At 42.5% G+C, this 24,180-nt stretch overlaps 1 protein-coding gene across 1 annotated transcript in view; it reads left to right on the forward strand.

The window, feature by feature from the left end:
- Positions 1 to 24,180, forward strand: part of LOC142183196 (guanylate cyclase 2G-like) — a 30,827-nt gene that overhangs the window by 5,739 nt on the left and 908 nt on the right. Inside the window, exons 5-24 of the mRNA XM_075258158.1 lie at positions 1 to 262; positions 642 to 766; positions 1,953 to 2,129; positions 2,411 to 2,555; positions 2,640 to 2,775; positions 4,101 to 4,204; positions 4,378 to 4,544; positions 7,001 to 7,144; positions 7,340 to 7,426; positions 7,675 to 7,779; positions 7,897 to 7,968; positions 8,233 to 8,401; positions 10,448 to 10,603; positions 10,730 to 10,907; positions 12,370 to 12,510; positions 13,138 to 13,330; positions 13,675 to 13,849; positions 16,599 to 16,697; positions 21,846 to 21,937; positions 22,314 to 22,421. The exon at positions 1 to 262 is cut by the window's left edge and continues 84 nt beyond it. Of these exons, the coding sequence (XP_075114259.1) occupies positions 1 to 262; positions 642 to 766; positions 1,953 to 2,129; positions 2,411 to 2,555; positions 2,640 to 2,775; positions 4,101 to 4,204; positions 4,378 to 4,544; positions 7,001 to 7,144; positions 7,340 to 7,426; positions 7,675 to 7,779; positions 7,897 to 7,968; positions 8,233 to 8,401; positions 10,448 to 10,603; positions 10,730 to 10,907; positions 12,370 to 12,510; positions 13,138 to 13,330; positions 13,675 to 13,849; positions 16,599 to 16,697; positions 21,846 to 21,937; positions 22,314 to 22,421 (2,835 nt within the window). The remainder of the gene's footprint in view (positions 263 to 641; positions 767 to 1,952; positions 2,130 to 2,410; positions 2,556 to 2,639; positions 2,776 to 4,100; positions 4,205 to 4,377; positions 4,545 to 7,000; positions 7,145 to 7,339; positions 7,427 to 7,674; positions 7,780 to 7,896; positions 7,969 to 8,232; positions 8,402 to 10,447; positions 10,604 to 10,729; positions 10,908 to 12,369; positions 12,511 to 13,137; positions 13,331 to 13,674; positions 13,850 to 16,598; positions 16,698 to 21,845; positions 21,938 to 22,313; positions 22,422 to 24,180) is intronic.

The raw sequence follows: 24,180 nt of genomic DNA on the forward strand, positions 1-24,180 counted from the left end.
TACGATACCTATATCAAAATGGTGTCCCCTCTCCAGCGAATATATGATGCCCTGGAGAAGACCTTGAAGTATTTTGCCTGGAGATATATTGCCCTGTTAGGAGCCTCAGCAGGGCTGACTTGGGATAAGATTGATGAATTGTGGACATTGCTGGACAGTCAGCTAGTCGGGAACTTCAACGTCACAGCGAAGATGAAGTACGACCCAAGCAGCCCGGCCAGTCTGCGAGAGACTCTCAGCTCAGTGTCCTCACTCGCCAGAGGTATCTCACATACACCCGCCTAAGAAACAGATAATAAGTAGTTATATCAGGTCTATTACTCCACTCACATCCAGAGCTGCACTGAATATCACATATAAACCCCCTCAAAATCTGTCTGCAGTGACCCAGACAATTGTAAACCCTGAGGCGAGGGAGGAGGGGGGATGTAGCTGTAGCTTCTATCTGTGACACTGAAGGCTGTGAGAGGGGAAGAGAGCAGATGTAGGGACAAGAGTGAGTGGCTAGGACTCTCACACATAGCAGTAAGGACTGAGCAGCCTCAGGACCGTAGAAGAGCTAGAAAAGCAGGATACATAGAACAGGAACCTTAAAAACAAGTGTGAACTTTGCCTTATAGTGTTATCTTCCTCCTTCCCAGTCATCATTCTTGTGGCGAATACTGAGAACTGCCGTATGATCCTGCTGGAAGCAGAAAGACAAGGACTGATTGACGGACGTTACGTGTTCATCATGATCCAGCAGTTTGAAGTGAGCGGTTTCCTGGTACGACTAGACGATATTATTTATATAGTCCATAAGATGGAAACAAGTACAAATCAATAGTAACGCTGAACATTGGGAACTTGTAATAGATCGTATCAGAGGAAAGTGCTTCTTTCTCCAGTTTTCAGGTTCTTTTCCTCCTCTTTTCCTTATAAACCTTTTACTTACTTTGAGAGATCTGATGAGATCTGTCTTAGATTTCCAAGACAGACTGCAGCTCACAGGGGCATAAAAGTACATGTCCATAGAACCTGCGATAAGCGGAAGAGGAAGAAGAGGAGCCTATAGAGAGTAAAGGAGAGACAGGCATAGACAGAGGCTGCTGAAGTAGTAACATTGCAAATAACATGTATTGTCTGCCTAATTCACATGTATACAGGTCATCACTGCTATAGAAAGTCCTACATGGTGCTGCTGCTAAGTGATGGGAAACCTCATAGTCTCTGGTATTCAGCCACCAGCTCAGAGAGAACTGAGAATTAGAGACTGCAAAGGGAAAACTGCTAATGCAGAATACATTTCGTATAATGTCCTCATGTACACATCAGCCACCACTAGAGGGAGCTAACTACATGCAGATGTATACAGCCACCACTAGAGGGAGATCAGGAGCTTACTACATACAGATCTATACAGCCACCACTAGAGGGAGCTCAGGAGCTTACTGCATACAGATCTATACAGCCACCACTAGAGGGAGCTCAGGAGCTTACTGCATACAGATCTATACAGCCACCACTAGAGGGAGCTCAGGAGCTTACTGCATACAGGTCTATACAGCCACCACTAGAGGGAGCTCAGGAGCTTACTGCATAAAGATCTATACAGTCAGCACTAGAGGGAGCTCAGGAGCTTACTGCATACAGAAATATACAGTCAGCACTAGAAGCACTACATACAAAACTATACAGCCACCACTAGAGGGAGCTCAGGAGCTTACTACATACAGATCTATACAGCCACCACTAGAGGGAGCTCAGGAACTAACTACATACAGATCTATACAGTCAGCACTAGAGGGATCTCAGGAGCTTACTACATACAGGTCTATACAGCCACCACAAGGGGGAGCTCAGGAGCTTACTGCATACAGATCTATACAGCCACCACTAGAGGGAGCTCAGGAGCTATCTCTCATCAGTCACATATAGATCATAGGACATATATGCCGTATGTCTATTTCCAGGATGTTTTTTGGAAGGACACGTTGATTGTTGAGAAGAATGAGAATATTCTCCGGGCTTATGAGTCTGTGCTTTTGATTGCTCTGAACACCTCGTACAGCTACACGTCCTTCACCAGGCAGGTCTACAACAAGCTGAGGGATCCCCCTTTCTACAGCAATCTTGAGTCAGAGGACAAGGTACTTTCATATTACTCATTGACATGTTATGTTATTATATTGTGCAGCCAGCAGATGGCGGTGCTCTACTGAAAATCAACAGATCGAAAGGATGAATTACTGACTCCTCCTCTTTGTATGAAGAGCACTGTCGCCTGCTGGCAGCACGGTGTAATGACAGGCTATCACCATGAATGTCTCAATGATTTGATCCTGTCCAGTGTTGTTTATGAGGGCCGCTTAGTTCCCATCTATTGGCTACAAAGTAACAAGAATGTTAACCCTTTGCTCTTGCATTGCAGGTGAGCCCATACGCCGCTTATCTCCATGACTCGGTCTTACTCTATGCCTTGGGCTTGAGGGAAATTATTAAGCAGGGACATAATATCACAGATGGACGAGCCTTGGTGGAAAGTCTAAGAGGCTACAACAAGACTCAGCTGTTTGGTAAGACGATGGGTGTGCCCATGAAAGATTCCTCATACACGGAACCTGACATGTCTGATACATATGTGTTATCCTGCTGTGCAGGGGTGACCGGGCTGCTGAGCGTTGATGAGAAGGGGGAGCGATACATTGACTACTCATTCTATGACCTGCAGGTGGTCGGTAACATGTCTCGGTTTGTGCCTGTCCTGCAATATGACAGCTACAGGAGAGAGATCAGGTATGTACATGTGTATAGTGAGTATAGAGCACAGTTATGTCATACACTGGTCAGATACATAGTGAGTATAGAGTACAGTTATGTCATACACTGGTCAGATATATAGTGAGTATAGTGCACAGTTATGTCATACACTGGTCAGATATATAGTGAGTATAGTGCACAGTTATGTCATACACTGGTCAGATACATAGTGAGTATAGAGCACAGTTATGTCATACACTGGTCAGATACATAGTGAGTATAGCGCACAGTTATGTCATACACTGTTCAGATATATAGTGAGTATAGCGCACAGTTATGTCATACACTGGTCAGATATATAGTGAGTATAGTGCACAGTTATGTCATACACTGGTCAGATACATAGTGAGTATAGCGCACAGTTATGTCATACACTGGTCAGATATATAGTGAGTATAGCGCACAGTTATGTCATACACTGGTCAGATACATAGTGAGTATAGCGCACAGTTATGTCATACACTGGTCAGATACATAGTGAGTATAGCGCACAGTTATGTCATACACTGGTCAGATATATAGTGAGTATAGCGCACAGTTATGTCATACACTGGTCAGATACATAGTGAGTATAGAGCACAGTTATGTCATACACTGGTCAGATATATAGTGAGTATAGAGCACAGTCATGTCATACACTGGTCAGATACATAGTGAGTATAGAGCACAGTTATGTCATACACTGCTCAGATACATAGTGAGTATAGAGCACAGTTATGTCATACACTGCTCAGATATATAGTGAGTATAGAGCACAGTTATGTCATACACTGCTCAGATATATAGTGAGTATAGAGCACAGTTATGTCATACACTGGTCAGATACATAGTGAGTATAGAGCACAGTTATGTCATACACTGGTCAGATATATAGTGAGTATAGAGCACAGTTATGTCATACACTGGTCAGATACATAGTGAGTATAGAGCACAGTTATGTCATACACTGGTCAGATACATAGTGAGTATAGAGCACAGTTATGTCATACACTGGTCAGATACATAGTGAGTATAGAGCACAGTTATGTCATACACTGGTCAGATACATAGTGAGTATAGAGCACAGTTATGTCATACACTGGTCAGATACATAGTGAGTATAGAGCACTGTTATGTCATACACTGGTCAGATATATAGTGAGTATAGAGCACTGTTATGTCATACACTGTTCAGATATATAGTGAGTATAGAACACAGTTATGTCATACACTATGAGTAAGGGATCATTAGGATTGCTCGAAATGCATTAGCCTCTGTAGTCTAATAATACATTATCCCTATTGCTGTGTCACCTCTTCAGCCCGACAAGCGCCTTCTCCCAGATCAGCTGGCCAGGAGCGACTGCACCCAAAGACAGACCGGAGTGCGGGTTCAGCAATGAGCTCTGCAAAGTGACCTTAACTAGTAAGTGCCCCCCTATGTACCCGAATACCCCCTGTACTATAAGACTAATAGAGAGGAATTATTCTGTACAGTCATCGCTGGATAATCCAGAAATGTCTCATAACTGATAGAAAATGAATTCTTATGATAAATTGTAACTAACAATTAACCCCTTGTATGCTTGCATATTGCAGGCACTCCCATTATTGCGCTGATCGTCACCCTCATTGCTACTGCAGGGGCCGGACTCCTTATTGTGTTATTCCTCCTTATTCAGAAGGGAAAGCTTAGGAGAGAATATAGCAACGATTCCTGGTGGCAAATTAAGTATGAAGATATCTCTATTCTTAAAGAGGGCAAGGTAAGAGAACCTATAATAAATCAGCCTGTATTATACTCCAGAGCTGCGCTCACTATTCTGCTGGTACAGTCACTGTGTACATACATTACATTACTTATCCTGTATTATACTCCAGAGCTGCGCTCACTATTCTGCTGGTCACTGTGTACATACATTACATTACTTATCCTGTATTATACTCCAGAGCTGCACTCACTATTCTGCTGGTGCAGTCACTATGTACATACATTACATTACTTATCCTGTATTATACTCCAGAGCTGCGCTCACTATTCTGCTGGTACAGTCACTGTGTACATACATTACATTACTTATCCTGTATTATACTCCAGAGCTGCACTCACTATTCTGCTGGTGCAGTCACTATGTACATACATTACATTACTTATCCTGTATTATACTCCAGAGCAGCGCTCACTATTCTGCTGGTGCAGTCACTGTGTACATACATTACTTATCCTGTATTATACTCCAGAGCTGTGCTCACTATTCTGCTGGTACAGTCACTGTGTACATACATTGCATTACTTATCCTGTATTATACTCCAGAGCTGCGCTCACTATTCTGCTGGTACAGTCACTGTGTACATACATTACATTACTTATCCTGTATTATACTCCAGAGCTGCGCTCACTATTCTGCTGGTGCAGTCACTGTGTACATACATTACATTACTTATCCTGTATTATACTCCAGAGCTGCGCTCACTATTCTGCTGGTACAGTCACTGTGTACATACATTACATTACTTATCCTGTATTATACTCCAGAGCTGCGCTCACTATTCTGCTGGTACAGTCACTGTGTACATACATTACATTACTTATCCTGTATTATACTCCAGAGCTGCGCTCACTATTCTGCTGGTGCAGTCACTGTGTACATACATTACATTACTTATTCTGTATTATACTCCAGAGCTGCGCTCACTATTCTGCTGGTACAGTCACTGTGTACATACATTACATTACTTATCCTGTATTACACTCCAGAGCTGCGCTCACTATTCTGCTGGTACAGTCACTGTGTACATACATTACATTACTTATCCTGTATTATACTCCAGAGCTGCGCTCACTATTCTGCTGGTGCAGTCACTGTGTACATACATTACATTACTTATCCTGTATTATACTCCAGAGCTGCGCTCACTATTCTGCTGGTACAGTCACTGTGTACATACATTACTTATCCTGTATTATACTCCAGAGCTGCGCTCACTATTCTGCTGGTACAGTCACTGTGTACATACATTGCATTACTTATCCTGTATTATACTCCAGAGCTGCGCTCACTATTCTGCTGGTACAGTCACTGTGTACATACATTACATTACTTATCCTGTATTACACTCCAGAGCTGCCCTCACTATTCTGCTGGTGCAGTCACTGTGTACATACATTACATTACTTATCCTGTATTATACTCCAGAGCTGCGCTCACTATTCTGCTGGTACAGTCACTGTGTACATACATTACATTACTTATCCTGTATTACACTCCAGAGCTGCCCTCACTATTCTGCTGGTGCAGTCACTGTGTACATACATTACATTACTTATCCTGTATTATACTCCAGAGCTGCGCTCACTGTTCTGCTGGTACAGTCACTGTGTACATACATTACATTACTTATCCTGTATTACACTCCAGAGCTGCCCTCACTATTCTGCTGGTGCAGTCACTGTGTACATACATTACATTACTTATCCTGTATTATACTCCAGAGCCGCGCTCACTATTCTGCTGGTGCAGTCACTGTGTACATACATTACATTACTTATCCTGTATTATACTCCAGAGCTGCGCTCACTATTCTGCTGGTGCAGTCACTGTGTACATACATTACATTACTTATCCTGTATTATACTCCAGAGCTGCGCTCACTATTCTGCTGGTGCAGTCACTGTGCACATACATTACATTACTTATCCTGTATTATACTCCAGAGCTGCGCTCACTATTCTGCTGGTGCAGTCACTGTGTACATACATTACATTACTTATCCTGTATTATACTCCAGAGCTGCGCTCACTATTCTGCTGGTACAGTCACTGTGTACATACATTACATTACTTATCCTGTATTATACTCCAGAGCTGCGCTCACTATTCTGCTGGTGCAGTCACTGTGTACATACATTACATTACTTATCCTGTATTATACTCCAGAGCTGTGCTCACTATTCTGCTGGTACAGTCACTGTGTACATACATTACATTACTTATCCTGTATTATACTCCAGAGCTGCGCTCACTATTCTGCTGGTGCAGTCACTGTGTACATACATTACATTACTTATCCTGTATTATACTCCAGAGCTGCGCTCACTATTCTTGCAGTAAGCCCCTCCCCCTTTCGCTTCTCCTATTGGATGAGATATACTATATTTCTATGACTTCCTGTTTACTATGTTGATGATTTTTTGGTCTTGTCTCCTCTCTCCTCCCCTCAGCACACTATGGGGACCCCCTCCAGTACCTCTTCTATGAGGGTGGGCAGTGTGGGATCCAGTGCGGTCATGTCCAGTAATCAGAGTTATGGATTCAAGGACAAACAAGGCAAAGAGATCTTATATTCCACCATCGGGGTTTACCAGGTATCTTCTTCTCTCCTCCTTATACCCATAGACATTACGTTCTGGTCCTGAGTTACATCTTGTCTTATTCTCTAGTCACATCCAGAGCTGCATGTACATTGTATGTATGGGAGAAGTGGTGTTTGGTGGCTGCTCTGGATGTGACTATTCGGATACAATGTAACAGTTCAGACTTGTATCTTTCTGTCTATTCAGGGTACTCATGTGGCCCTCCTGAGTCTCAATGACCAAACCGCTGCGTTTCGTGTCAGGAGGCCGTCTGTCCTGAAGGAATTCCGTACGGTAAGAAACACGTGATAATATTTCTGTGATTCTATTTATCTTCTATAGTTACAAGTGGATAGAAATAAGAATCTGTAACAGGTGCCTGTGCCTTTAAGAGCCTTCACATCTGTCGCATCTTCCCTGGCGATTTGTCAGTTCTGTTATGATATTGATACCACAATCCTGGCGGCGGCGGCTGCGGGGTCACCGATTGTGAGCGCAACGTCCTGTAAGAATCAGTCTAACACAGAATCGTCCCATTCCAGATCCGAGAGCTGAAGCATGAAAACCTGGTCACCTTCTTCGGGGTCTGCATCGAGCCCCCCAATGTTTGTATCGTGACACAGTATTGCAAGAAGGGAAGTCTGAAGGTACAAGAGAGCTGTGTATATACAGTACATATATATACCATAGATAGATGTTACTTATATACTTAGAACATTTTATAAGACGTTTGATAAGAGTTCTCTCATCTTCCTTCCTTGCAGGATGTCTTACATAACAATGATATAGAGCTGGATTGGGTCTTTAAGCTTTCCTTCGCTCACGACATTATTAATGTGAGTATTATGAGCCCCCCCCCCATTTATTCTGCAGGTACACATGCCCCTCCCCCTCCTCCCTGAGAGGATGCTGAGAGTTGTAGTTCACACCAGTTGGAGAGTCTCAGACATTCCAATGATGTATTATTAGTTGTTACATTGTATATGATCCATCTCATCCTCCAGTCTCGGGTCTGCTCCATCTCCCACAATGCACCACAGCCACTATCCTGTACTTACCTGTACTTACCTGTGCACTCTTCTCCTCTCCTCTCATTATAGGGGATGGGGTTTCTACATAACAGCCCCCTCATCTCACATGGGAATCTGAAGCCCACAAACTGCCTGGTGGACAGCCGCATGCAGGTCAAACTCTCCGGCTTCGCTTTATGGGAATTCAAGTACGGGGTGACCTACAGAGATGTAAGCGCTAAGAACACCGACTACTCCAGTAAGAAGACAAGTCATATACCCTGTATGTGTCACCTGTGTGTACTACAATGAGTACGTGTGTAATAGCATGTACGTGTGTGTGTGTGTATTACAATGAGCATGTGTGTAATAGCATGTACGTGTGTGTGTATTACAATGAGCATGTGTGTAATAGCATGTATGTGTGTGTGTGTGTGTACTACAATGAGTACGTGTGTAATAGCATGTGTGTAGTGTGTGTGTACTACAATGAGTATGTGTGTAATAGCATGTACGTGTGTGTGTGTACTACAATGAGTATGTGTGTAATAGCATGTACGTGTGTGTGTGTACTACATTGAGTACGTGTGTAATAGCATGTACGTGTGTGTGCTACAGTACAATGAGCATGTGTGTAATAGCATGTACATGTGTGTGTGTGTACCACAATGAGTATGTGTGTAATAGCATGTACGTGTGTGTGTGTATTACAATGAGCATGTGTGTAATAGCATGTACGTGTGTGTGTATTACAATGAGCATGTGTGTAATAGCATGTATGTGTGTGTGTGTGTGTACTACAATGAGTACGTGTGTAATAGCATGTACGTGTGTGTGTGTGTACTACAATGAGTACGTGTGTAATAGCATGTACGTGTGTGTGTACTACAATGAGCATGTGTGTAATAGCATGTACGTGTGTGTGTACTACAATGAGTACGTGTGTAATAGCATGTACGTGTGTGTGCACTACAATGAGTACTTGTGTAATAGCATGTACGTGTGTGTGTACTACAATGAGCATGTGTGTAATAGCATGTACGTGTGTGTGTACTACAATGAGTACGTGTGTAATAGTATGTACATGTGTACTACAGTACGAGTATGTGTGTAATAGCATGTACGTGTGTGTGTGTGTACTACAATGAGCATGTGTGTAATAGCATGTACGTGTGTGTGTACTACAATGAGTACGTGTGTAATAGTATGTACATGTGTACTACAGTACGAGTATGTGTGTAATAGCATGTACGTGTGTGTGTGTGTACTACAATGAGTATGTGTGTAATAGCATGTACGTGTGTGTGTGTTTACCACAGTACAATGAGTATGTGTGTAATAGCATGTACGTGTGTGTGTGTTTACCACAGTACAATGAGTATGTGTGTAATAGCATGTACGTGTGTGTGTGTGTACTACAATGAGTATGTGTGTAATAGCATGTACGTGTGTGTGTGTTTACCACAGTACAATGAGTATGTGTGTCATAGTTTTGATGCTCATGTGCTTGTCGCAGTGTGTGAATTTTTGTGTATGTGTGTGTATGTATGTATGTATGTATGTGTTTATGTATATGTGTGTGCATATACTGTATGTGTGTTTATGTATATGTGTGTGCATATACTGTATGTGTGTTTATGTATATGTGTTTGTACATGTGTGTGCAGTTCTGTTTATGAGTTGCTTACATCTATTTGTGCTTGTTAAATCTTTGATAAAACTAATAAAGGGCTCGTTCACACGGAGTAAACGTGGCACGCAATGCGCCGCATTTATGGGACGTTTGCGCCGCAATTTTGACGGTGCATGTTTGCGGTCACGTTAACGCCGCGTTAACGCGACGGCAAACATGCACTGTCAAAATCGCGGCGCAGACGTCCCGTAAACACAGCGCATTGCGTGCCACGTTTACTCCGTGTGAACGAGCCCTAAACCTACATTTCATCCAATGGGAAGCGTGCCTGTAAGTTCTCGTTTCCAATCAGAATTGCCATAACAGATGGTTTCATACTTACACTGACATCACTAGAGCCAAGTGTACAAGTGTAAGGAGACGTCGGCATACAGTAAATGACTAGAGCTTATGTATACGTTATTTGCCGCTGTGCAGAGAGGGAGAGATGTATACAAAGGACCATATGTATCTATTATATAGTGATCAGCAGAAGACGTACCAAGGAAGTGGAGATATGTTTATGGACCTTCCTCCTCACACAACCTTACCAGTATTTATATGTCACACCCTTCTGTTCCCTAATCTTTTACACCCCTGCCTTATATAACACGCCATATGTCGCCCATATAGAACTTTACTGGACGGCTCCGGAGCTCCTGCGATTAGAAAGATTCCCATATCAGGGCACCCAGAAAGGAGATGTATACAGCTTCGCCCTGATTATGAGGGAGCTGATATATGACCATGAGGATGGACCTTACCAGGACCTCAACATGGATCCAAAAGGTAACAACCTCCATTGTGGGTGGGGCTTAACGCCATGTATCATTGCATGGAATAGATTGTAAAGTCGATACATTGTATCAGTTTATTTCAAATACATTATAAAATACCTCAAATAATTCATTGTAGAAATTATACAAAAAATCAAAGATCCAAACGCGCTGATCCCACTGAGACCCTCCATATCTGCCGAAAAGTGCAACGAACGGATCATCGCCATGCTGAAAATGTGCTGGGATGAGAATCCGGAACGGCGTCCATCCTTTGACTCCATAAAGAGGAGTCTACGAGGAGCCAGCCCTGAAGGGTGAGTGCAGGGGTCCTGGTGTCTGTGCTGCATGTACAAGCAGGGTAGTGCTGGGTAGTCCGGGCTGTCTGGTTACCGCTGGGCAAGCTGCTGTATCTTTAAGGATCAGTGTGCTCACCTGCTCAGCTTCACTGTCTGTCTGTGTGTATATAAGTGTGGTGCTCTCGCCACACCCTGCCTGAGCAATGCTTCAGCTCTCTGTGCCACACCCTGCCTGAGCAATGCTTCAGCTCTCTGTGCCATACCCTGCCTGATCAATGCTTCAGCTCTGTGTGCCACGCCCTGCCTGAGCAATGCTTCAGCTCTCTGTGCCACGCCCTGCCTGAGCAATGCTTCAGCTCTCTGTGTCACGCCCTGCCTGATCAATGCTTCAGCTCTGTGTGCCACGCCCTGCCTGAGCAATGCTTCAGCTCTCTGTGCCACACCCTGCCTGAGCAATGCTTCAGCTCTCTGTGCCACGCCCTGCCTGAGCAATGCTTCAGCTCTCTGTGCCACACCCTGCCTGAACAATGCTTCAGCTCTCTGTGCCACACCCTGCCTGAGCAATTCTTCAGCTTTCTGTGCCACGCCCTGCCTGAGCAATTCTTCAGCTCTCTGTGCCATGACCTTCTGTTTGGATACATGATATCCTTCTGTCTGTATGTATAAGCAATGCCTGTATTCTTGTATGATGTGTTTTCATGTTTGGGCTCTTGTCCTTCTGTCTGTATGGCTGGAGCTATGTTCTACCGTATGTATGCTTGTGAAGGGCTCTAAACTTCTGCCATGTATTCCTGTATGGACACAAGTCCTTATATCACGTATTCCTGTATGGTCATGTATGTCCTTCTGCCATGTATTCCTGTATGGACATGTATGTCCTTCTGCCATGTATTCCTGTATGGACAGGTATGTCCTTCTGCCATGTATTCCTTTATGGACATGTATGTCCTTCTGCCATGTATTCCTGTATGGACACGTATGTCCTTCTGCCATGTATTCCTGTATGGACACGTATGTCCTTCTGCCATGTATTCCTGTATGGACACGTATGTCCTTCTGCCATGTATTCCTGTATGGACATGTATGTCCTTCTGCCATGTATTCCTGTATGGACACATATGTCCTTCTGCCATGTATTCCTGTATGGACACTTATGTCCTTCTGCCATGTATTCCTGTATGGACACCTATGTCCTTCTGCCATGTATTCCTGTATGGACACATATGTCCTTCTGCCATGTATTCCTGTATGGACACGTATGTCCTTCTGCCATGTATTCCTGTATGGACACATATGTCCTTCTGCCATGTAGTTTTGCAGAGATGTATTTGTCCTGCTGATCTTTGAGCAGTAAATCCCAAATCCCTGCAGGAGGCTGGAGCAGAAGACATGATAGCAGATCTGGACCAGACATGACAAGCTGAGGATTTTAGGTTACAATTATTCCAGTCTTTTCTGTGATTTTCTGATATTTTTACAGACACGTCAGCATCCTGGATAACATGGTGAATAAGCTGGAGAAGTACGCCAATCACCTGGAAGACGTTGTGGAGGAGCGGACGGTGCAGCTGGTGGCTGAGAAGAAGAAGACTGACAAGCTGCTGTCCACCATGTTACCAAGGTGCGATAACCCTGAGCCCACCCGAGCGCGGCGGAGTCTTGTTGAAACTGTTATGTTGGTCAATAAAGGTTCAAACACAATCTGCAATGATCAGACTCGATCCCCACATAGGAAATGGCTCCTATTAGCCGATACATTGGCTAGAAATTCTCCACTGGGTATACAATGTTTCATCTGCTGTACATATAAGTGTCCACTAGGTGGCAGCATTATACTGGGTTATCTGTTCTGAGTTCTTATAATAGGATCGGTTGTAGTTCAGGACTTGTGATGTCCCTACATAATTGCTGATAGAGAGGTGCAGGTTTGCTACAATGTATCAGAATCAGCAATCCTCTCCAGCCAAAAGCTTTCATGGCTACACCAAGACTAGATACATTGTAACAATGTGAGCAGGAATGTGAACCACAATGTTATATCATACACTAATATTGTAGGGTCCCAATTCTGCTGGTTGATATTGGAAACAGTCAGCAAGCTTGTCACTGACAGCCACCTCCGGACAGCTCAGCGGCGCTCATATATGCAGGATGACTTTGTATCCCCCCACTTGCCTCCAGTGTCCATGTGATGTCAGGACTTTCTGCAGTATTATATTTGAGGAATCATTGTATATTCAATGTTCAGCTTCATTGCAGAGCAGCTCATGTCTGGCAAATCGGTGGAACCGGAGAGCTTCAGCTCGGTCACCATCTTCTTCTCCGACATTGTGGGGTTCACTAAACTCTGCTCAGCCAGCACCCCGCTCCAGGTTGTGGATTTACTCAATGATCTGTACAGCTTGTTTGATGAGATTATCAAGTCATATGACGTGTACAAGGTAAGATGGGACTGAGGTGTCTGTGTGTACTGTGTGTATATATACTGTATATATATATGTGATATAGGGCTTCTTATAATGTATATAAGTCACTTATTATATACTATTACATGTATTTGGATAATCCAGCATATTCCTGCTGAGGGGTCCAATGATCCTGGGGGGGTTCACTTGCTGATATCAACGCTTTATGTTATACCCACGAATAGCCCCAACTTCTCATTCAGCAGCCCCATCAAAGCTTATATACAACCCCCGAGCCGAGCCCTGCCCATGTACAGACTGTAAGTAGTCACAGCACGCTGCAATACTGCTGCACAATCAAAAGATGGATTTTTTTGCAGGTGGAAACCATTGGAGATGCTTATATGGTGGCCAGTGGTCTCCCCATTCGCAATGGTATAAGGCACGTGGAAGAAATCTCCATCATGTCTCTGCACTTCCTCAGTGCTATGCTCACCTTCAACATCCGACACAAGCCCGAGACAAAGCTGAAGCTGCGGATAGGTCTGAACACAGGTACATGAGTCTTGTACTATACTCCAGAGCTGCGCTCACTATTCTGCTGGTACAGTCACTGTGTACATACATTACATTACTTATCCTGTATTATACTCCAGAGCTGCGCTCACTATTCTGCTGGTAGTGTCACTGTGTACATACATTACATTACTTATCCTGTATTATACTCCAGAGCTGCGCTCACTATTCTGCTGGTGCAGTCACTTTGTACATACATTACATTACTTATCCTGTATTATACTCCAGAGCTGCGCTCACTATTCTGCTGGTGCAGTCACTGTGTACATACATTACATTACTTATCCTGTATTATACTCCAGAGCTGCACTCACTATTCTGCTGGTGCAGTCACTGTGTACATACATTACATTACTTATCCTGTATTATACTCCAGAGCTGCGCTCACTATTCTGCTGGTAGTGTCACTGTGTACATACATTACATTACTTATCCTGTATTATACTCCAGAGCTGCGCTCACTATTCTGCTGGTGCAGTCACTGTGTACATACATTACATTACTTATCCTGTATTATACTCCAGAGCTGCGCTCACTATTCTGCTGGTGCAGTCACTGTGTACATACATTACATTACTTATCCTGTATTATACTCCAGAGCTGCGCTCACTATTCTGCTGGTACAGTCACTGTGTACATACATTACATTACTTATCCTGTATTATACTCCAGAGCTGCACTCACTATTCTGCTGGTACAGTCACTGTGTACATACATTACATTACTTATCCTGTATTATACCCCAGAGCTGCGCTCACTATTCTGCTGGTACAGTCACTGTGTACATACATTACATTACTTATCCTGTATTATACTCCAGAGCTGCGCTCACTATTCTGCTGGTGCAGTCACTGTGTACATACATTACATTACTTATCCTGTATTATACTCCAGAGCTGCGCTCACTATTCTGCTGGTGCAGTCACTGTGTACATACATTACATTACTTATCCTGTATTATACTCCAGAGCTGCGCTCACTATTCTGCTGGTACAGTCACTGTGTACATACATTACATTACTTATCCTGTATTATACTCCAGAGCTGCGCTCACTATTCTGCTGGTACAGTCACTGTGTACATACATTACATTACTTATCCTGTGTTATACCCCAGAGCTGCGCTCACTATTCTGCTGGTGCAGTCACTGTGTACATACATTACATTACTTATCCTGTATTATACTCCAGAGCTGCACTCACTATTCTGCTGGTGCAGTCACTGTGTACATACATTACATTACTTATCCTGTATTATACTCCAGAGCTGCGCTCACTATTCTGCTGGTAGTGTCACTGTGTACATACATTACATTACTTATCCTGTATTATACTCCAGAGCTGCGCTCACTATTCTGCTGGTGCAGTCACTGTGTACATACATTACATTACTTATCCTGTATTATACTCCAGAGCTGCGCTCACTATTCTGCTGGTGCAGTCACTGTGTACATACATTACATTACTTATCCTGTATTATACTCCAGAGCTGCGCTCACTATTCTGCTGGTAGTGTCACTGTGTACATACATTACATTACTTATCCTGTATTATACTCCAGAGCTGCGCTCACTATTCTGCTGGTGCAGTCACTGTGTACATACATTACATTACTTATCCTGTATTATACTCCAGAGCTGCGCTCACTATTCTGCTGGTGCAGTCACTGTGTACATACATTACATTACTTATCCTGTATTATACTCCAGAGCTGCGCTCACTATTCTGCTGGTAGTGTCACTGTGTACATACATTACATTACTTATCCTGTATTATACTCCAGAGCTGCGCTCACTATTCTGCTGGTGCAGTCACTGTGTACATACATCATGTATACACTGCAGATAAGCCTTCTATCTATATCCCTCCATGCTCCAGTTCACAGGGTCAGAGCATTCCTTGAGCTTCTCTCCTGAGCCTGGTACAAGGCAGGACGCACTTTGCAGCCTCATATTCAGGTATCAGAAATCATCTACAAGTAAGGAAACCCTGTAGTGGGCAAGAAAGTAATTCACAAGAAAGAGTCAAAACCAGGACAGAATGGGAATAGCCAAGAGGAAGATCAGAAGTTGCAGCCACATTCCAGGCGGTCACAGATAAAACCAAAACATGCAGAAAGGAGACAGCGCAGAGAGCAATCCGAAATCTGTAAATTCTGAGATCAGTGGAGAATAGGACAAGGCGCTGAGAACACAAAGCCTGAAAACCAATGTAATCACAGGCACCTGAGCAAGGTAAGAGTCAGGATACAAGAGCCCGCTCAGCCTGTGCCTGGACACTGACCACTGCCCGGACTGGCTCCACATCCCAATCCTCTGACTAGCGGAGCGGACCCTGGCACAGATGGACCAGTAGGCAGAGCAACCTTAAAGTGACAGTGCTGCCCAACTACAGATGCCGCACAGAAGAGAAGGACGACTGCTCGGTGCAGAAGTGGGATGACGGATATTTATATTCCTGACAGATTCCAAGAGGTTTGGAACAACAACCCTGCCGAGTCTCTACAGAAACTCTCTGCAAATGTATCCAGAGGAGCAAAGGGCAAAGGTCACACCAAATCTTCATAGGATTTACACTAAACCATTAACCCTTCTGTCTCTGGTCGCGTTGTTACTTTGTAGCATTTTTCTGTCCTGTTTATAGTCCCATTGGAGGAAGGAACTAGAATTTTGCAGCGTTGCGTTGTGTATCCCTATTACACGCTCATCTCTGCTGTGTTCTGCCTGCAGGTCCGGTGGTGGCCGGGGTGGTCGGCGTGACCATGCCGAGGTACTGTCTATTTGGGGATACAGTTAATACGGCATCACGGATGGAAAGCAACAGTTTACGTAGGTAAACCCTGGAGCATTGTATGGTAGTATTATGTGAGCACTGTATAACAGTATTATATGAGCACTGTATGACAGTATTATATGAGCACTGTATGACAGTATTATATGAGCACTGTATGACAGTATTATATGAGCACTGTATGACAGTATTATATGAGCACTGTATGGTAGTATTATGTGAGCACTGTATAACAGTATTATATGAGCACTGTATAACAGTATTATATGAGCACTGTATGACAGTATTATATGAGCACTGTATAACAGTATTATATGAGCACTGTATGACAGTATTATATGAGCACTGTATGGTAGTATTATGTGAGCACTGTATAACAGTATTATATGAGCACTGTATGACAGTATTATGTGAGCACTGTATAACAGTATTATATGAGCACTGTATGACAGTATTATATGAGCACTGTATGGTAGTATTATGTGAGCACTGTATGACAGTATTATGTGAGCCCTGTATGACAGTATTATATGAGCACAGTATGACAGTATTATGTGAGCACTGTATGACAGTATTATATGTGCACTGTATGACAGTATTATGTGAGCCCTGTATGACAGTATTATGTGAGCACTGTATAACAGTATTATATGAGCACTGTATAACAGTATTATATGAGCACTGTATGACAGTATTATATGAGCACTGTATAACAGTATTATATGAGCACTGTATGACAGTATTATATGAGCACTGTATGGTAGTATTATGTGAGCACTGTATAACAGTATTATATGAGCACTGTATGACAGTATTATGTGAGCACTGTATAACAGTATTATATGAGCACTGTATGACAGTATTATATGAGCACTGTATGGTAGTATTATGTGAGCACTGTATGACAGTATTATGTGAGCCCTGTATGACAGTATTATATGAGCACTGTATGACAGTATTATATGAGCACTGTATGGTAGTATTATATGAGCACTGTATAACAGTATTATATGAGCACTGTATGACAGTATTATATGAGCACTGTATGGTAGTATATGAGCACTGTATAACAGTATTATATGAGCACTGTATGACAGTATTATATGAGCACTGTATGGTAGTATTATATGAGCACTGTATAACAGTATTATATGAGCACTGTATGACAGTATTATATGAGCACAGTATGACAGTATTATGTGAGCCCTGTATGACAGTATTATATGAGCACAGTATGACAGTATTATGTGAGCACTGTATGACAGTATTATATGTGCACTGTATGACAGTATTATGTGAGCCCTGTATGACAGTATTATATGAGCACTGTATAACAGTATTATATGAGCACTGTATGACAGTATTATATGAGCACTGTATGGTAGTATTATGTGTGCACTGTATGACAGTATTATGTGTGCACTGTAAGACAGTATTATATGAGCACTGTATGGTAGTATTATGTGAGCACTGTATAACAGTATTATATGAGCACTGTATGACAGTATTATATGAGCACAGTATGACAGTATTATGTGAGCACTGTATGACAGTATTATATGTGCACTGTATGACAGTATTATGTGAGCACTGTATGACAGTATTATGTGAGCCCTGTATGACAGTATTATATGAGCACTGTATAACAGTATTATATGAGCACTGTATGACAGTATTATATGAGCACTGTATGGTAGTAGTATGTGTGCACTGTATGACAGTATTATGTGTGCACTGTATGACAGTATTATATGAGCACTGTATGGTAGTATTATGTGAGCACTGTATAACAGTATTATATGAGCACTGTATGACAGTATTATATGAGCACTGTATGGTAGTATTATGTGAGCACTGTATAACAGTATTATATGAGCACTGTATGACAGTATTATATGAGCACTGTATGACAGTATTATATGAGCACTGTATGGTAGTATTATATGAGCACTGTATAACAGTATTATATGAGCACTGTATGACAGTATTATATGAGCACTGTATGGTAGTATATGAGCACTGTATAACAGTATTATATGAGCACTGTATGACAGTATTATATGAGCACTGTATGGTAGTATTATATGAGCACTGTATAACAGTATTATATGAGCACTGTATGACAGTATTATATGAGCACTGTATGGTAGTATATGAGCACTGTATAACAGTATTATATGAGCACTGTATGACAGTATTATATGAGCACTGTATGGTAGTATATGAGCACTGTATAACAGTATTATATGAGCACTGTATGACAGTATTATATGAGCACTGTATGACAGTATTATATGAGCCCTGTATGACAGTATTATATGAGCACTGTATGACAGTATTATATGAGCACTGTATGGTAGTATTATATGAGCACTGTATAACAGTATTATATGAGCACTGTATGACAGTATTATATGAGCACTGTATGGTAGTATATGAGCACTGTATAACAGTATTATATGAGCACTGTATGACAGTATTATATGAGCACTGTATGGTAGTATATGAGCACTGTATAACAGTATTATATGAGCACTGTATGACAGTATTATATGAGCACTGTATGACAGTATTATATGAGCACAGTATGACAGTATTATATGAGCACTGTATGACAGTATTATATGAGCACTGTATGGTAGTATATGAGCACTGTATAACAGTATTATATGAGCCCTGTATGACAGTATTATATGAGCCCTGTATGACAGTATTATATGAGCACAGTATGACAGTATTATATGAGCACAGTATGACAGTATTATGTGAGCCCTGTATGACAGTATTATATGAGCACTGTATGACAGTATTATGTGTGCACTGTATGACACTATTATATGAGCACAGTATGGGACCAGTGGCGTAACTACCACCATCGCAGCGGTAGCAGCTGCCACAGGGTCCGGGACATTAGGGGCCTGGTGACAGCTGCTACCGCTGCTATCATTATTCTCGGAGGTCTTTTCGGACCCCCGAGTATAATGATCGGGGCCCCCTGTTGGTGGAATACTTTCCACCAACAGGGGGCCCCGAAGCTGCAGCAATGGCTGAGACACAGGAGCTGTAGGTCTGTCTCCTGTCAGCGCTGCAGGACGCTCTCCCTCTCTCCCCCCTCCCTTTCTCTGCTGTCCTCTGCCCACCAATGAGAGGAGGAGGCGGGGCTTATTCCTGCCGTCCTGCACTGGAGGAAGAAAGGAAGAAGGAAAATGAAACTGAAGCTACACAGGTACGTACTGGGGTTACTATACTTATTACTATCAGGCATATGGGGGGATTACTTGTGTTTTAGTAACTCCATGTGCCTCATAGTAATAGCAGTTAACCCCATCATCTCCCTCACAATAACCCCTGTGTGCCTCACCATAAGAGTTACTGATATGTGAGACATATGGGGGTAATAATAATGAAGATACTTTATTATTACCTCCATGTCTCTCACATATCAGTAACTCTTATGTGAGGTACACAAGGCTTAATGTGAGGGAGATGATGGGGTTAACTGTTATTAATATGAGGCACATGGAGTTACTAAATTGTAATGCACAGGACCAGATTTTTTTTTATCCACAATTTGTCCTGGTATAGCGGTCAGCGGTGACAGTATTTAGTCCTGTAGGGGCCACTAAGGGACATAATACTGTGTGCAGGGGCCACTAAGGGACATAATACTGTGTGCAGGGGTCACTATGGGGCATAATACTGTGTGCAGGGGCCACTATTGGGTATAACACTGTGTGCAGGGGCCACTATGGGGCATAATACTGTGTGCAGGGGTCACTATGGGACATAATACTGTGTGCAGTGGCCACTATGGGAGATAATACTGTGTGCAGGGGTCACTATGGGACATAATACTGTGTGCAGGGGCCACTATTGGGTATAACACTGTGTGCAGGGGCCACTAAGGGACATAATACTGTGTGCAGGGGCCACTATGGGACATAATACTGTTTGCAGGGGCCACTATGGGACATAATACTGTGTGCAGGGGCCACTATTGGGTATAACACTGTGTGCAGGGGCCACTAAGGGACATAATACTGTGTGCAGGGGCCACTATGGGGGATAATACTGTGTGCAGGGGCCACTATTGGGTATAATACTGTGTGCAGGGGCCACTATTGGGTATAACACTGTGTGCAGGGGCCACTATGGGGGATAATACTGTGTGCAGGGGCCACTATGGGACATAATACTGTGTGCAGGGGCCACTATGGGACATAATACTGTGTGCAGGGGCCACTATGGGACATAATACTGTGTGCAGGGGCCACTATGGGGGATAATACTGTGTGCAGGGGCCACTATGGGACATAATACTGTGTGCAGGGGCCACTATGGGACATAATACTGTGTGCAGGGGCCACTATGGGACATAATACTGTGTGCAGGGGCCACTATTGGGTATAATACTGTGTGCAGGGGCCACTAAGGGACATAATACTGTGTGCAGGGGCTACTATGGGGTATAATACTGTGTGCAGGGGTCACTATGGGGGATAATACTGTGTGCAGGGGCCACTATGGGGCATAATACTGTGTGCAGGGGTCACTATGGGACAGAATACTGTGTGCAGGGGCCACTATGGGACATAATACTGTGTGCAGGAGCCACTATGGGACATAATACTGTGTGCAGGGGCCACTATGGGACATAATACTGTGTGCAGGGGCCACTATGGGACATAATACTGTGTGCAGGGGCCACTATGGGGGATAATACTGTGTGCAGGGGCCACTATGGGACATAATACTGTGTGCAGGGGCCACTATGGGGCATAATACTGTGTGCAGGGGCTACTATGGGACATAATACTGTGTGCAGGGGCCACTATGGGACATAATACTGTGTGCAGGGGCTACTATGGGACATAATACTGTGTGCAGGGGCTACTATGGGGTATAATACTGTGTGCAGGGGCCACTATGGGACATAATAGAGCGCGCAGGAATGCGTAGGAGGGACTCGGTCGAGATCTTCGGTGTCGGGGGGGCCCCATGTCAAAAGTTCGCCACGGGGCCCCGCCATTCCTAGTTACGCCACTGTATGGGACTAATGTGTAGTCACTATATGACAATATTTTGGAGCAGAATGAGAGGTCTCCAGACATTTAGGTCCAGATCTCCAGCCCATGCAGATGTTGTGAGTGTCTGATTGATGCGCCGCTGTGTTCTCTCCTCCGCAGCCCTGAGGATTCACATCTCTGAGACCACAGCCAGCGCTCTGGAGCAAATCGGGGGATACGTGATAGCAGAGAGAGGATGGATCAAAGTGAAGGTAAAAACATCAGTCCATACATGTGTTGTATTATCCATAAGACATACTGTACTGTATACTCCAGTAACATCCAGAGCTGCAAATCTGCCAGCTAGAATTTGTCAAGTCTATCAGTGATATACATAAGCCACAGTTCTAGCGCACACTACATCTCCCACAATGCACCACACACAGATACTGAACCACCAGGGCGCAGCAGGCAGGAGTGCAAAGAGTTAACGGATCTTTGACTGCGGCTCTGGATGTAACTAGAGTATAAGGTTGATTTATCTGAGGATCAGCAAAGCAAAATATTTACTGTTAGTCAATGAGATTTGTAGCTTTATATTGTAGAAACATGAAATAATATGTAACCAATAATCTCCCTGTATTATAGGGGAAGGGGAAGCAGAGAACGTACTGGCTGAAGGGGAAGCAAGGATTCCCAATGCCCCTACCAGAATTCCCAGATGATTTACATGATCCTCTACTAGGGTCACATGAGGTGGGTACAGGCGATACCCGGGTTATACCAGCTGTCCATATATAATTATATACAGTATATACCCAGGTTATACCGGCTGTACATATAGAATTATATACAGTATATACCCAGGTTATACCGGCTGCACATATATAATTATATACAGTATATACCCAGGTTATACCGGCTGTACATATAGAATTATATACTGTATATACCCAGGTTATACCGGCTGTACATATAGAATTATATACTGTATATACCCAGGTTATACCGGCTGTACATATAGAATTATATACTGTATATACCCAGGTTATACCGGCTGTACATATAGAATTATATACGGTATATACCCAGGTTATACCGGCTGTACATATATAATTATATACAGTATATACCCAGGTTATACCGGCTGTACATATATAATTATATACAGTATATACCCAGGTTATACCGGCTGTACATATAGAATTATATACGGTATATACCCAGGCTATACCGGCTGTACATATATAATTATATACAGTATATACCCAGGTTATACCGGCTGTACATATATATTATATACAGTATATACCCAGGTTATACCGGCTGTACATATAGAATTATATACAGTATATACCCAGGTTATACCGGCTGTACATATATAATTATATACAGGAGATACCCAGGTTATACCAGCTGTACATATATAATTATATACAGTATATACCCAGGTTATACCGGCTGTACATATAGAATTATATACAATATATACCCAGGTTATACCGGCTGTACTTATATAATTATATACAGGAGATACCCAGGTTATACCAGCTGTACATATATAATTATATACAGTATATACCCAGGTTATACCAGCTGTACATATAGAATTATATACAATATATACCCAGGTTATACCGGCTGTGCATATATATTATATACAGTATATACCCAGGTTATACCGGCTGTGCATATATATTATATACAGTATATACCCAGGTTATACCGGCTGCACATATATAATTATATACAGTATATACCCAGGTTATACCGGCTGTACATATAGAATTATATACAGTATATACCCAGGTTATACCGGCTGTACATATACAATTATATACAGTATATACCCAGGTTATACCGGCTGTACATATACAATTATATACAGTATATACCCAGGTTATACCGGCTGTACATATACAATTATATACAGTATATACCCAGGTTATACCGGCTGTACATATAGAATTATATACAGTATATACCCAGGTTATACCGGCTGTACATATAGAATTATATACAGTATATACCCAGGTTATACCGGCTGTACATATATAATTATATACAGTATATACCCAGGTTATATCGCCTGTACATATAGAATTATATACAGTATATACCCAGGTTATACCGGCTGTACATATAGAATTATATACAGTATATACCCAGGTTATACCAGCTGTACATATATATTATATACAGTATATACCCAGGTTATACCGGCTGTACATATATAATTATATACAGTATATACCCAGGTTATACCGGCTGTACATATACAATTATATACAGTATATACCCAGGTTATACCGGCTGTACATATACAATTATATACAGTATATACCCAGGTTATACCGGCTGTACATATACAATTATATACAGTATATACCCAGGTTATACCGGCTGTACATATAGAATTATATACAGTATATACCCAGGTTATACCGGCTGTACATATAGAATTATATACAGTATATACCCAGGTTATACCGGCTGTACATATATAATTATATAC

The sequence above is a fragment of the Leptodactylus fuscus genome, chromosome 10 (assembly GCF_031893055.1).
Source record: "Leptodactylus fuscus isolate aLepFus1 chromosome 10, aLepFus1.hap2, whole genome shotgun sequence".
In the NCBI taxonomy this organism is placed as follows: Eukaryota; Metazoa; Chordata; class Amphibia; order Anura; family Leptodactylidae; genus Leptodactylus; species Leptodactylus fuscus.